This window comes from Littorina saxatilis, linkage group LG3 (assembly GCF_037325665.1).
Source record: "Littorina saxatilis isolate snail1 linkage group LG3, US_GU_Lsax_2.0, whole genome shotgun sequence".
Lineage (NCBI taxonomy): Eukaryota > Metazoa > Mollusca > Gastropoda > Littorinimorpha > Littorinidae > Littorina > Littorina saxatilis.
In genome coordinates, this window is record NC_090247.1 from 36,702,624 (window position 1) to 36,718,752 (window position 16,129).

General features: G+C 45.9%; 1 protein-coding gene across 1 annotated transcript in view; it reads right to left on the reverse strand.

Moving 5' to 3' along the window:
- Window positions 1–1,746: 1,746 nt before the first annotated feature.
- The window catches only part of LOC138962266 (zinc finger MYM-type protein 2-like), a 50,157-nt gene continuing 35,774 nt past the window's right edge, over window positions 1,747–16,129 (reverse strand). The window contains exons 17-19 of the mRNA XM_070334013.1: window positions 15,159–15,413; window positions 3,057–3,186; window positions 1,747–2,402 (exon numbers count right to left, since the gene is read on the reverse strand). Coding sequence (XP_070190114.1) covers window positions 2,213–2,402; window positions 3,057–3,186; window positions 15,159–15,413 — 575 coding nt within the window. The 3' untranslated portion in view covers window positions 1,747–2,212. The remainder of the gene's footprint in view (window positions 2,403–3,056; window positions 3,187–15,158; window positions 15,414–16,129) is intronic.

Here is a 16,129-nt window from a genome sequence, read left to right on the forward strand (position 1 = left end):
GCCACTTGTTAATTGTTTCTTGTTCACAAAAGCACTAATCAAAAAATTGCTCCAGGGGCTTGCAACGTAGTACAATATATGCTACGCCTGCAGAAAAGATTCCTTTCACTGTCTCACTGCCAACATTTCAGTAGAAAAATATATCTAACCATGAACTTTGCAGAGAAATGCACATACTTTGTGTGCATAATTTGACAATCAAATACATATTTGCCGTATACTGGTCACAGTGCTATTTACATCTGATGTTCACAGAACACATGGAAGTTGGTGATGTTGCATTAGAACGAAAGGATAAGTAAGTTGCCTCTGTTTTAAAGCAGGAATAATCAATGCTCAACACAATTCGTCACGTTGTACCTGATGGAAGAAGTGTCCCATACTGAGGCAAAAGAACAAATAACTTTCAACATTTTCACAGGAATCTTGTTCTGAATATTCAACTGTAAGACACAGGGATTTCTTGCTGTGAAATCCCAAACAACTCTTGTTAACAACTTCGTTCAATGCAGACTGAATGAAGAACCCATGCATAGTGTGCTCCGTTCTCAAGGAAGGGGTACAAATCAGATATTCAAATTTCTAAAATGCAACCGAAAGGGGTCCTCATAGACAAGGTGTCATTAATGAAAAGGTATAGGAAATCAGTTTGGGTTGGTCGTACTGGGCAGGGAGTCTGTATCAATGTTGCCGCTTGGGCTGGTTCCACTGTACAAAGGGCTTTCAGAAATGAAACTCAAGTTGCATTATTTTGCAGCTTAGATTTGGGCACTTAACTCTTACCAGTTCGCTCCCTTGCCCATCGTAAGCAAGCTTACGATGCCCCCCCTGTAGTTTTCCACTGACCAATTATCTAATTATAATTTTTTTATTTTATTTTTTTTACATTGGATGGGTCGGACAGTGGATAAACTCATATTTAAGACACACTTTATGACTGAAACAAGCTGGGTTTTTGTTATAAGTTAGTTATAGAAATGCATTATTAGGCAAAATAAAAAAAAAAGTCGGTTAACGGTAACATAGGCCAAAAAAATAGGGTCGGTAGGTCGGGACTTTTTTTTTTTTTTTTTTTGTTATTTCCCCAAAACATATTTTTAAGTTATTTTGCCAAAAAACAAAGCCCCCTTTTTTTTTTTTTTCAAAATTTTTTTTTTTCAATTTTTTTTTTTCAAATTTTTTTTTTTCAATTTTTTTTTTTTTTTTTTTTTTTTTTTTTTATTTTTTTTACCAAATGCCAAACAAAAGTCTAGGGTCGCGCGAAAAAATAGGGTTAGTCAGGATACCGTAAACAGAATATTTTTTTGGGGGGGGCCTTAGGCATGAAACGTCCAACTTTGAAATTTGGGTGGGGGTATTCAGGTGACAATAACTTTTTTGTTTATCAGCAAAACTCTATAAAACTTTGCTATGTTATGTAAAATGAATGCCCAAACAGACTAGTTAGCAGCATATCTAAAATAAACTGAACACAAAAAAAATTTCTTCTTTGTGTTTGTCACGTGTTCAAAAAAATGGGCGTACAAATTTCAACAAAAATCATGTTGTCACCCCCATAAAAAATTTTACCTTTAAAGATAGCACAATTCTATTTGCAAATATGAAAAGCTTATTCATTTTCCTTTCATTTGATATAGAACTTTCTATATTTCATTTAGAATATGACCCCAGATAGCCACTCGGCAAGTAGGCACCAACAGCACTGTAAAATATGCCCTAAAACCCCCGAACTGGTAAGAGTTAAAGATAGAAAATGACACAGATTTGTACTTAACCTTTGTGCGCCTTACTACTATCACTCTGTACTGGCAGAAATTCCACCCCTTTTGTAAGAAGAAGTAATACATTTGAAAGCACTTTCCTTTCTCCAAACACAGGTTAAAATAATCTTCCTAACACTAAAGGCCATAAACTGTCTTCCCAACACAAAAGGTCCCAAAATGTCTTCCCAATACCGAAAATCTGCTGATAGGCCAGCCAAATTTGAACTGCTTTCTTGAGAACTGGGTACACAAATTTAACAGAGACTTTCCTTTCTCCTGCACAGAGGGCTAAAATTGTCTTCCCGACACATAAAATCTAAAGAGTCCAAGGTCTGCACGCAGATGGGTAGCTATGAAGATGGACGCCCTGACACCAAAACTCTAAGCTGCCTTCCTAGCAGCAAGGTCTAATGTTGTATTCCAAGTGCAAAGGGTCCACAGTAACATCTCTACACATAGATGGGGGAGGCATGAAGGTGGGCCTCCTGAATCTCACGGACCAGGAGAATCCGGGTCAGCATCTTGGTCATGACGTCCAGACTGATGGGAGAGGTGGAATACCACACGGGGCTATCTGGCACGCAGCTTCGCTCTGGCACCGGGTAGAAAATGTCGCTCCTGTTCTTGATGCTCTCGGGGCTGAAAGTGAAGGCACAGAGTTTAAATATAATGATCAGATAAGACATTTAAAGGCTCTGGGTACAAAATGTTGCTCTTGATGCTCTCAGGACTGAAAGCGAAAGCATCGTGTTTTAACATGATCAGGTAAGACATGCAAAGGCTCTGGGTACAAAATGTTGCTCATGGTCTTGATGCTCTCGGGACTGAAAGTGAAGGCACAGAGTTTTAATATAATGATCAGATAAGACATGCAAAGGCTCTGGGTACAAAATGTGGCCTTTGTTCATAGGGCTGAAAGTGAAAGCACTGAGTTTCAATATGATTCGATAATACTTGTAAAGCCTCTAGGTATAAGACAACAGTATTTGCCAGCTTGGGGCACAAGTGTTTCAAACAAAAGCAGTAAGTGAGAGTTGTGTAGAATCAAGTGTAGTCTCATGGTGCTTATCTGCCTGACTGGCAAACGTTTTAAAAGCAAAATGTGTGAACAGAGCAGACGACACAGTAAAAATAAAGGTGGAAGCAGGAAGCAAAGAACCATAATGACCAAGACATAAAAGTAATACTGAAAAAGGCATTACAGACAGGACACTTGACAGCATCAAACAGATTCAGTGACAAGTTCATCTTTTCTAAAATTTTCAATTTGCAGCTTCAGAGTGTGTTACTTACCATTTGGACAAGTAGAACTCGTAGAGCTTGACAGGACAGCGGAGAGGGTTCTCTAGGTTTTCTGTCACCTCATACACTGGGATTCCTTCCTTGCTGCCTTTCTTAGTTGTGCTGGTGGGTGCAGAACCATCTAGACACAAAAAGAAACAAAATGTATTCAATACTCATAAAAGAGAATCGAAAATTTCTTAATAAATTTTCATTTAATTAATATACTTACCAACTCACATAAATAGCATTAACTTCAGTTTGATGCGTAAGACATTGAAGTACTAACCCTGGAAACAGGGGGAGGTAACCCCCAAATCAAAACAAAACCTTGACAACAAGGCCCTGGTAGTTACCTCCCCTCACCGGTAGCCCGCGCATGCGCGGCACATATCACCGGCAAACTCATTCCCAATGAAACACCACCTTCAACCATTAACAAAAAAACGATTGCGGGGTAGGATGGGAGGGCATTTACTATGTGAGTTGGTAAGTATATTAATTAAATGAAAATTTATTAAGAAATTTTCGATTAAATAACATCTTACTACAACTCACATAAATAGCAGATTGCTACATAAGGTGGCGGGAAACTCACCCAAAACGATAAGAAACCGGCCTGCTTCAACCATAACTGGTAAGCAACTACTACCATTGCAGTGGGTACTAAAACACGCACAAAAGTAGTAAAGAAAGACGTCTAACATGACGTCCAAACACCACTGAGGTGCCATACGAGAATTGTCTGGCAGCAGAACCACCGGATAAAAGGTCCAAGCTCAGGCCCCATGAATTCTAGACAACGCAGAGGAAGAAAGAAAGCTCCCCCCCCCCATTTGACTGCCGCACTCATAAGCCTGTTAATGAGTGTAAAAGCCCATCAAGTCAGGGCTGCCTAGCAAAAATTTGATTCTATCCGTCTAAACGCAAGAACCAAAAGGAGCCATACACGACAAGTATGTCAAATACTCAATACCTTGAGCGAGACCCAGAAGTATGTAAAACGCTACCCCCTTAAGGAGAAGTGAACACCGCCAAAAAGGCGTCAGAGAGCCTTCCTATAAAGAAAGGCTAGCATGTCTCAAAATCTATGGCTCTTATAAAAGAGCTTAAAAAACAAAAAGAAATCCCCAGTTGGAATTAATTTTCAAAAGACAAAAGCTTGGGCGCAGGGCCCGTACCACGCAGGGCGTAGAAAGAGAAAAGTCTTGTCAAAACCTGACGACGTTCCTCCAGAATAACGAAAAACAGACTTCCTACGATAACAACAGTTCGTGGAAAGTCTCAACATCCTCCTGAACTGGAGAATGCTAAAGCTGAAGCCCAGAATCTAGAGCTTGCACTAATGCAGGTGCTGGAGAAAGGGCTGACTGCCCCCCCCCCCCTTTATTTGCACTCATAGAAAGTTAATGATTGCAAAAGAAAGCACCAAAAAAGATCAACTTAAACAAATAACCTTTTACGTAAAGCCTGTTGAGACCTAAGCTAGGTGAAAAGGCCTAAAATACACTGTCTTGGTCGTGACTGACGAAAAGAGAGAACAATCTCTTACAAACAGCTAGACCAGAAAGAAAGCTCTTAACTCAAAAGAGAGCCGTGCAAGATCGGAAGACAACCAGATAAGTCCTCCGAGGCGAGCGAGTAATAAAAAAACGAACCTTTGCGTCTCCCCTAGAAGAGAACAAGGAGTTCCAAACGACCACAAGTGAAACACCCTCCACGGCGTGAAGCGCTAACAGAATATGGCTTGAGTAAACCACAGCACCACAGTCCAAGAGGAAACGCTAAATGTTCGCAATAATCCAGAGACAATAACTTGCCCCTTGTTCGAAGGATCGAGCAAGACAAATGTCGGAAAACATGTGACGTTACTAGACTCTCCCACAAAAGAGTCGAATGACTAAAAGCCGAAAACAAAGGCAACAATTTGCAGGTCGGCGAGAATGCAACCTCTCATCAAGAGATGAACCGAGATTGCTCATCCAAATCAAAGCGACCCTAATCGAAAACGGCAAAAGCCTAACTCAATTCTCACTAGCAAGAAGCTATGAAAATTAATCGACAAGAAAGGAAGCAAGCATAAAGTGGGAGCTTGCTGAAGTGCCGAACATGGAACATAATGTCGCTATGTTACACCCTGAGAGGGCGTGAAGCCCGCCAGGCCTAGGAGATGACGTCAGCTCGTGACCGATCTCCTTCCGAAAACAAGTGATACCCGAGAAAAAGATATCAAGCCCTCATCGATGAGAAAATCTCAAGAACGAGCAAACGTGTTCCTGAAGTAACCAACCTCCAGAACACTCACCCTCTAATGAACCAAGTTGTGAACCCAACATGATCCAAACGGCTAGCCAAAAGTAGGCTAATGCTGGTGCATGACCTGCTTGAGTAACTACCCAAACAAAACCGCGAAAGACGCAGTAAACTTCCTGCGTTAAGAGTCCGAGTCTAGCAAAGACAAGCACTCATAACTTCGCGGGTCGCGGCAGAAAGCACCAATGAATGACTACGACTATGAACTGGACCGTCGCTACCCGTAGGTAAGACAAAGTCGCCGAAACCGGCCGTCATGTTGCCCCCAAACTGACTTCAGACACTTCTTGTCAAAACAGAGGAAGTCAAAAGAAAGTCCGAACAACCTCCTCAAGGGACAAAAACGATGAACGCTCAAAAACCGACAGCTGTCGTGAATGAACTTCTCATACTCGAAAGAAAGTCTGTAAACAGAATCTAACGTAATCAGAAAGCTGATCCGATTCGCAGTCATCCTGAGAGCAGCAGGAAAAGACCAGAAAGATCCTCCAGAAAAAATTTCGCCGCCAATCAAGAACACCCTGAATATGGCCGAAAACCCAGAACGCGTCTGACCCGCTGAACGGCTAAAAGTCAGCCACGAGGACGTACGCAAGCCGTAAACATAGATGCCATCACGTACAAAACCTTACCATCCTAAACGGCCGCAGCAGAACAGGAAGTAAGATACATGGCATCACTGCTCCCAACAACCTGGACCCCAAAGGGTCGACATCAGAAGTTACGGACAGGCAAGAACAAAGTGCTACGATTACCTGGAACGTCAAAAAACGAACCAGCAATAGGCAAAATCCCTAGTACAAAACACCCGCAACACCTTGACAGTGTGGGCTGATGCTAAAGCGTACAGTCCTTCACTCCGAAACAGAAGTGAGAGACGGGATACCAAAACCACCAACAACCTGAAACCCAAAGGGTTGACATTGGAAGCCTACTTGGCAAAGAGTCCTTGTTCCCAGAACTATCGTTGGCCGAAGCCGTAAACGATTGTCCCCCAACACAGGAGTGACCTGAAGCGGGGAACTCGGAAGTGCAAAGAATCAAAAGAATGATTGGGCTTCCCGTCCAGCTTTGGTTACAAAGCATGATAGACAACGTGCGAGAACAATTGCTCGGAGAAGCCAGCCATAGCTGAACAGACTCCGACGCATCCCCATGAGCGGTGAACAGAGGAACGATGCTAACAGCACCGGAACTCAACACCTTAGCCATCACATAGGCTACAGAGGGTGACTCCCGAAACCGGAAGTGAACGCTAGTCTCATTGTCACCCAGGAAATCGCCAAATGCGAAAAGTGGTGCCGCTAACGAGAGACGAAGTTGTCACCCCTTCCGCAAAGTATCAAGAGGTAACCTCAGCGGCGGCATAAAGCGCGCGCAAGAACCTCCTCAACTCGAAAGTTGTGTTCCGCCTCGGAAGAGTCATCACAATCCTCGTCAACATCCACATCATCAACAAAGATGTCCGATGAAGCCCGATCATGACCGGAACCATCATTGCCCGGCAACGGAACTGATGAACTCGCCGTACCGGAACCCTGTGTAACCACACCAAGGAGGACCGGCAAAGCCGAGCTGCTACCATTGCCCGGCAGTGACCGGAACCAGAGGCAGCTGGCAATCCGGAAGGAAAGGCGACCGGAAACACACCTGTGCTTTGCCCGGAAGCTGACCCATCCTGTCCCCCACCGTACGCAACCGCCTGAGCGGAAGCGTAGGCAGGAAACGGATTGCCGTTACCACCAACGACCGGAACTCCCGTAGGATGCGAACCGGAAGTCGATGGTAACAATGTGAAAGTGCCACGACCCCTCGAAAGGAATCCTGTGGCCGGAAATCCCTTTGCCTAAGCAGTAGAACCCATGTACGAGGAGCCAGACGTATCTGCACCAGCGCACATGGGTGGGACACCGTCGAGACAAACAACACGCTCGCGTGATGAGTGCCCCCAACTTCCAAAAACCTACCCCGGAACCGGCGGACCGGAACCAGCGGTAGCTGGCAATCCGGAAGGGAAGGCGACCGGAACACACCTGTGCTTTACCCGGAAGCTGACCCAACCTGTCCCCCACCGTCCGCAACCGCCTGAGCGGAAGCGTAGGCAGGAAACGGATTGCCGTTACCACCAACGACCGGAACCCCCGTAGGCTGTGAACCGGAAGTCGATGGTAACAGTGTGAAAGTGCCACGACCCCTCGAAAGGCATCCTGTGGCCGGAAATCCCTTTGCCTAAGCAGTAGAACCCATGTACGAGGAGCCAAGACGTATCTGCACCAACGCACATGGGTGGGACACCGTCGAGACAAACAACACGCTCGTGTGCTGAGTGCCCCCAACTTTCACGAATACGTACCTCGTCGGCAGAACCAACGGATGAGGGAAAGCCACATCAACAGAGAACACGGCAGCTGACTGCGTAAACCCAGCCAGTGACAGCAGAGTCGCCGACACCAGGCGGAACGCCGCGAAGACGGCACACCAAACCTTCCCTGACCTACTGACCAAAGCAAAGTAGGCAATAACACAACAAGAGGGTACAACGACCCATAACGATTCTATGCTAACCTGGTCGCAAAAAACTCGACCAGATAAACGCCATAAATAGTGTAATAAAATTAGCCAGCTAAAGATGATCCGTACGGAAATCACACCGGCTAAAGCAAAGAAAAGACGGACTGCTCGACAGGTAACAAAGTCCCTGCCCTGCACGTAGCAACTCAAGTCCGCCAAGATGACGACTAGAACTCCGTGACGACGGAGACAAGAAGTACGCGCAAAGTCGGTACAGGTAAAGACAAAAATAATCTGTAAAAGATAAGTCATAAAACCTAAGCTTACAAGACAGAACGAACTGCCCAGCAGGTAACAATGTCACCTGTCCGACAGAGCTATCGATAAAGACCGCCATGTTGAAACTACAACTCCGTGAACGGAGAACAAGCTTTAACATAATCACGAACAAAGGCGGCGCAAGCTCAACCACGCCTGTAAGGAGTAAGTCACTAGACTTAAACTAAACAAAAGAACACACTGCTCAGCAGGGAAACGAAAGTCGCCTGCCTGGCAGCACTACCGTAATAGTCGCCGTGTTAAAAGTACAACTCTGTAAGACAGAGCACGAAGTACAACACCATTTACGAAAAAAAAGCAAATGGCGGCACAAGCTATAACAGGAAAACGTTACAGATAAGTCACTAGACTAAGCTTGAACAACAAAATAACTGCTCGGCGGGAAAACGAAAGTCACCTGCCTGGCAGCACTACAGTAAAGTCCGTGTAAACGGTACGACTCCGTAAGACGGAGCACAAAGTACAACGCCATTCACCAACAAATGCAAATGGCGGCACAAGCTATAACAAGAAAACGTTACAGAAAAGTCACTAGACTAGGCTTGAACAACAAAATAACTGCTCAGCGGGAGAGACAAAAAATGTCTGTGAGCAACAGCTCTCTCCCGCCCAAGTGAAAACCAAAACAAACTCCGTGAAAACGGAGAAAGACATTTTCACAAGTGAACAGTTACAATAAACAAACGTTGTAAACAAGAAAGATCTCACCAACAGCTAGCAAGATGAACCAGGGTCAAAAGGTCGTCCTCACCGGAGACCCAAGGCTGAAAAGCCTAGTAAGTACCAACACGTCTGAACAGCACGGTGTTGAAGAAGGGAATGAGTTTGCCGGTGATATGTGCCGCGCATGCGCGGGCTACCGGTGAGGGGAGGTAACTACCAGGGCCTTGTTGTCAAGGTTTTGTTTTGATTTGGGGGTTACCTCCCCCTGTTTCCAGGGTTAGTACTTCAATGTCTTACGCATCAAACTGAAGTTAATTAAAAATTTTAGTAATAAATTTTCATTTGATTAATATACTTACCCAACTCACATATAGCAATTAACCCTGGTTCAGTGCTGGTATCGCTGTACGCGTCCCCTTGGTAACAAGAAAGACGCCTCTAAAAAAGAGTGACCGAGACCCGTAAGGGTGTCTAGGCCAGCCCGGAAACGAGGCTGCCTTCCGTATGCGCGCGCATACTCCGCCATATGCATCATTCTAAAACGAAGCCCAACTCACTTCTTTTTTAGACATATATAACCCCACAGCGGGGAGGCGGGAGGGAATAAACGATGTGAGTTGGGTAAGTATATTAATCAAATGAAAATTTATTACTAAAATTTTTAATTAAATTACATATCTTACCCAACTCACATATAGCAGATTGCTACTAAAGGTTGGAGGGCACTTTACCCAAATAGGAATCGAGATTTTGTCCTGCCTCTACCCGAGCAGGTAACCCAGAAACGCATCCTGTCTCAAGGCATAGAAATCCCTGAGAAAGACATCAATGAAGAACATTTCAAGAAAGCCAGTAAGCCGACTCAAGAACTTCCGCCAGGAGATTAAAATGAAGATCAACTAGAGTGGAAGCCCAATCTTTTGCCTCATGAGGCCTGGCTGTAGTAAAGGGCAAGACTGCCCTGACATTCCCTGCCTGACTCTGCCACCAGCCAAGAGCTTGCCTAGCTATGGTGGAGACCCACTTGGCTAACGAGACTTTCAACATATCTCTAAACCGTACCATGATGAATGAGATAAAAAGAAGTTTCTGAGTCTCCAAACGAGAGTGCACAGTCCGAAACAGAAATCTGCTGAGGGCTCTAACAGGACAAAAATGTACATCAGGATCTCCAAGAGCAATAAACTTGCTCAAGAGAGGAAAGTTGAGTCCGCGCCACCCGAAGAGAGAGGACTGACTGCTCCCCCCCCCCCTTTTAATTCCTTGCCAACACTTGAAGGCATGCCTAAACAATGTGGCAGTCTATAAAGCTAAGGTTGACTTAAGTAAGTCATTACCTCCACCAAAGTCGATAGAAAAACTTTCTATCCTTAACCAGTGTTTAACGTCGTTTCTAACCGTTCAGGGTTAAAAAGCGACGGAGTTGAAAAATAAGAACAAGAGCTGTTAGAATCAATAATCTGAAAAGATCCATGCAAGCTAGAAAAATCATTGAACCCGAAATGATCAAAAGGCTAAATATGGCTCTGGAGGAGCCAGAATATTGCTAAAAGGTTTAAAATGTGCACGAAGCTGGATTCTCCAAATTCTGCTTACTTGCCAGAGAATTTGAAGGAACCCTAAGAACCATAGATCAGTCTTTCTCCAAAGAGCTGTCCATAGCAAACCTAGCCAGAAAAAACCTTCTGCATAGAACACAGAAACTCTGAACCAAATCCAGAGTTGAGGCAGAAGCCCCTAAGCATCTCAAGCGAACCCTTACAGCAGACATTCAAGTAATTCCAATGTGAGAAAGCAAAGATGCCTTCTTGCCAGCCTAAAGAGGTCTGGAAACCAAGATTGCAAAGACCCGTACTGTGCGACCAACAGGACGCCCAAACTAACTCAAAAAGAGCCCTGTGAAAGCGAGGGTATGGAGCCCCAACCCAAAGTGGATAACAGCCAGCCTGAAGCTTTTCGTTTGGAAACGAAAAACAGCCAAGACCTGCCCTGCGCTTTCCTTTTACCGTGAGATTCTCTTAGTTAGAGAACCCGCGTGCCTAGAAGCGGGCTCAAAAAGAGACCTTTCAAACAAGAAAGAGATTAACCTCTAGCCAACAGAATAATACTTAAAGGGCAGAGGCTTACTCTCAGGTAAAAAACGGCAAAGTAAAATCTTTGTATAAGAGTCCTGTCGGACCACAAAGATAACCTGTTAAACGAAACCGCCCAAGCGAGAGACTAAAAGCAAGTTTCGTACAAACGAGCCAATCATAAAGAAAAGATGCCGCAATCTCCCAGAGCTAGGAGACCTTGATCTAACAGACAGTCTCTCCTTGCTATCGCCATCACCAAACCCGAGGGCGGTTCCATAGAACGAAAAACAAGAGAACCTAAGTCCTTAAGCTTGGAGTTACCCGAAGCCTACAGAAAGCGCTCCGCGAGTGACACGCTACTTGGGCGTAAGAAACAAGCTAAAGCACCACCACCACCACAGGCAAATAGTCGTGCGTTGCCCACAAATGTAGTGGTGACAAAGAAGACTCGCTTGCGAAAACTTCCGCAAGAACAAGATGACCCCGCCAGAGGATCTAAGAACTTAACACTCGAAGATTCTCCTCAGAAAGCTCAAACCAACTACAAAATGCCGCGAACCGCGACACAGCTGAAGCATGAGCCTCCCCATTTCCTCCTCTTGTTCCAGCATCATAACGAACATCGAAATGATGAGAACCAGTCACCCATCCCGATAAGGCAAAAACTTGCCAACAATCGGAAAAGTTTTGAAAAGTTTCAAACGTCATAACACCATGCCAGATCTCCATCCACCTGACTCACGCCAGCTGGAAGACTGGAAGAGAAAGTGAAAACAGCCTGTAAAAAAGGCAAAGGAACCGCAGAAACGGAACCAGAAGCCAAAAGCTGAAAAGTGCCGACTACCAACACCACAGTGTTAACAGTAGAAGGATATCCCGTCCTGCACCCAGAAGTCACAGCCGCAAAAGCGAAAGCGCAACAGGCCGTGGATAAGTAAACATCAGGACCAACCGGTTGCACAGAAACACACCGGACGATCCCGTTGTACCTCGAACCATTCCAGCTGCGAGCGCCACTGCACTTGCTAACTTGAAACAGAACCTAAAATCAGTGCTTTACAGAAAAACAGGAGCACCTTAATCTGAACAGCCTTCATGCACCTCCGTGCAATCCGGAAGCTGACTCCATGCTAGACTTAAATCTCCAACAAAGAATCAGCCCTACTGCTCGCTTCCTGCCCCCCTGCTCGGTATCAAAGGTAGGAAAGTGACCCCCAGAGAGACTCGCATGGTCAACCCAAGAATCACCCAGCCCACCAACTTCCTGCCCCCAGGGCGGAAGCTTACGTTGCCTAGGGCTCTTAGCCGCTGCTGAACGTGCGCCAGAAAGCGGAAGAACAGACACGGTTTCAACACTTCACCGCACAAAGCTTGCTACCTCCTGCGAACGTACACCACTTTCACCGGAGAACCCGGCTACACGCGGCCCTTTGCCAACTCCAGGGCAATGGACAACGATTCCCGGAAGCTGAAGTGAACATCCTGTTCCTCCGAACTTCCAGAAGTCATCAAACCGGATAGAGGTGGAGGAAGTAAAGCTTTGCTCTCAACCACCCCCTCCAGTCAAAACTTAAATGCCGTTTTCCGCCGCCCACGTCACTGCGCTGGACAACCTGAACGGCAAGTTAAGCTGGGTGTCGTCCATCCCCGTGAACGCACCCTCATATGGAAGTAACTTCGTTATCCTCTCCTTCATGCTCGCAATCGCAATCGGGAAGGTGACCCCCCGCCTTTCGCGGTCCACCAACTTCCACAATACTTAAATGCCATTTTCCGTCGACCACGTCACTGCGCTGGACAACTCGAACGGCAAGTTAAGCTGGGTGTCGTCCATCCCCGTGGACGCACCCTCATAAGAAGGTATCCTCGTTAACCTCTCCTTCATGCTCGCAATCGCAATCAGGAAGGTGACCCCCGCCTTTCGCGGTCCACCAACCTTCACAAAACTTAAATGCCGTTTTCCGCCGCCCACGCCACTGCGCTGGACAACTTGAACGGCAAGTAAGCTGGGTGTCGTCCATCCCCGTGGACGCACCCTCAAATGGAAGTATCCTCGTAATCCTTTCCTTCATGCTCGCAGTCGCAATCAGGAAGGTGACCCCCGCCTTTCACGGTCCACCAACTTCCACAAAACTTAAATGCCGTTTTCCGCTGCCCGCGTCACGGCGTTTGGACAACTTGAACGGCAAGTAAGCTGGATGTCGTCCACCACCGTGGACGCACCCCTTCCTGCCCCCTGGGCGGAAGCAGATGCCTTTCAACCTGACCACAGTCTACTGACGAGGCGGGAAGAATAGGAACAACTGTTCGCTTGTCAGGGCCCTTAGCACCCACTGACACCCCGACTAAGCGGTGGATATCAGCCAGTGTTTCAGAACTTTCACCTGGGATTAGACCCGAGGCTACTCCCTCAAGACAACGCTCACGTGGAGTACACATACCTTGTGAAGAAGGACAGACGCCGGAGACCGTGAACTCCCCACATAAGGTCACAGCAGGGGACGAACGACCACTGTCCAGAGACGAACACACAGCAACCCCGGCCGGGAGAGCACGTAGTTCTGCCTTTGATGACGCAGTGCCAGCTGCCAAAGCAGAAACCTGTGAACTTAAAGTCAAAAGCAAAGAGGCCACGTCTACAGACGCAAGCCCAATAACAACATGTTTAACACCGAGCCCGGACTAATCCGTAGGCTTAAAACAAAGGTGGCCACTGCACCCGGTGTTCACCGGCGGTCACCCATCCAAGAACTAACCGGGCCCGACGTTGCTTAACTTCGATGAAAGGACGAGAACCGGTGCTTACAACGTGGCGAGGCCGTTGGCCGGCAAAATGGGGGTTCCGGAATAGTCACCAGTGTAGTAAACAAACTGGAAGCGGACTTGTCTACCGGCTAAGCGGGTAAAACAATCAACACATCAAAAGATTTTTAGCAAGAGAATCTACAACAGAAACGGACATAGACCGGATTGTTTAGACTTCCTAAAAGCTTTCTAAGGAGAAAAGGGCACAGCAGCTACCTATTAAGAAGCTGCCCTCTTCTTAGCATTGTCAGCCATGACGGAAAAACGACTCACGAAAAAATTTCTGAGAAACATCGCAAGTCCAAAATACGGCCAACAAAACTGCCAAAATCAAGCAAAATACAAGGAACGACCTCACCTCAACATAGTTGTGAAGTCCAGATGACAAGAAGAGACCAAGAGGAACGAAACAAAGTCAAAAAGACTAAGTAACAAAGGCTGAAACAGCCAGAGCGTACATAAAATGCGACCAGTCCCACTGACGCTGAGTTTTTAGAATGATGCATATGGCGGAGTATGCGCGCGCATACGGAAGGCAGCCTCGTTTCCGGGCTGGCCTAGACACCCTTACGGGTCTCGGTCACTCTTTTTTAGAGGCGTCTTTCTTGTTACCAAGGGGACGCGTACAGCGATACCAGCACTGAACCAGGGTTAATTGCTATATGTGAGTTGGGTAAGATATGTAATTTAATGCTATTTATGTGAGTTGTAGTAAGAATATGTTATTTAAAGAAAGTTTAAACAGCATCAAAAAGCAGCCTTCAGAAAAAAACGTTCACATAACCACATAACGTCATTGCAAACAAAACTGTGCCTATATGTTTCGTGGCTCATGAGCTCTTCTGCTGAGTTGAGGGGGGACATATCTAGCTAGACAGCACAAATCATAGAGGATACTGAGGGCACACAGGTGTCACGAACGCTGAAAGATGCTGAATTTTCAACGTCTCCCCCTTATACAACCTTTAAAAATCTAAGAAAATCATGTCTTAAAAAGGAGGGAGTCTTAAAATGGGGGTTAATTTACATAGGTACTGAACAGAAATCTGTTAAAAACAGGGTCTTAAAAAGGAGGGGGTCTTAAACTGGGGGTTTCACTGTACGCCTGTGGCCTCCGTCACCAATAACAGCTGGCAGAAGCGGAGGTACTCATGTAGGAAATACATAACAGTGTTGCATGTACACTCTCTCCATTTGGAGTCTTTCTTTCCTTCTTTTTTGCCACCCTCCCCCACCCACACCGCCCTATGCGTCCTTATTTTTCTTTGTTCATGGGCTGAAACTCCTATGTTCACTCATGTTTTTGCATGAGTGGATTCTTACATGTATGACCGTTTTTACCCCGCCAATCAGGCAGCAAATGTCAATTTTTGGGGAAACTATGCATCCATATTCAACACCCCTCTACCTTTCTTGGCGGTGCTGACGCTGTAATATCTCAACGAGACGCTGCGCGTGGGCTGGCCGCCTTTGCCCGGCTGCCCCTTCTTCCAGTACTTGAGGATGTGGGCGAAGGAGAGTTTCATGTGGTCCTCAGGGGTCTTCAGCATGAAGTACTTGGTGTGGAAATAGATGAGGGTGTTGAGCAGCACGTAGGGGGAGTGGGCGCCCAGCTGCTTGCACTCCCACAGGTGTTCTTCTTCAATGCGGCACACCATCTGACCTGTAAGGGGTTGAAAGTAAGAGGGTTGGTTACATTTTGTTTGCATGTTTTTAAATTTCCATTACTTTATTGTCCCATTGCTGGGAAATTTGGGTAGCTTCCTCCCAGTGGAAAGCTAGCAGCAACAGAGTCGCGCTACCCAGGTGTATGCATGTTCCAAAATTTTAATAATAAATTTTCATTTAATTAATATACTTACCCAACTCACATATAGCAATTAACTCTAGTTCAGTGCTGGTAACGCTGTACGCGTTCCCCTTGGTAACAAGGGAGACCACCCTAAAAAAGAGTGATCCATCCCATAATATCAGACCGATGCCCGGTCCGACATCCGTATGCGTGCGCATACGCCGCCATTTGTATCATTCGAACGAAGCCCAACTCACTACTTTTTTAGAACCCAATACCACCACAGCGGGGAGGCGGGAGGGTTTAAACGATGTGAGTTGGGTAAGTATATTAATTAAATGAAAATTTATTATTAAAATTTTGGATTAAATTACATATTATTACCCAACTCACATATAGCAGATTGCTACTATAGGTGGTGGGTACATAGCGAAATTATGATATTAGAACCTGTCCTGCGACTACCATAACAGGTAACGCGGAACTGCCGTCCTGTATCAAGACGTCTCTGAGGTAGAAGTTAATAAAAACCTCCTCAGACCGCCAGTAAGCCGACTCCAGAACTTCAGCCCAAAACAAGGCCCGAC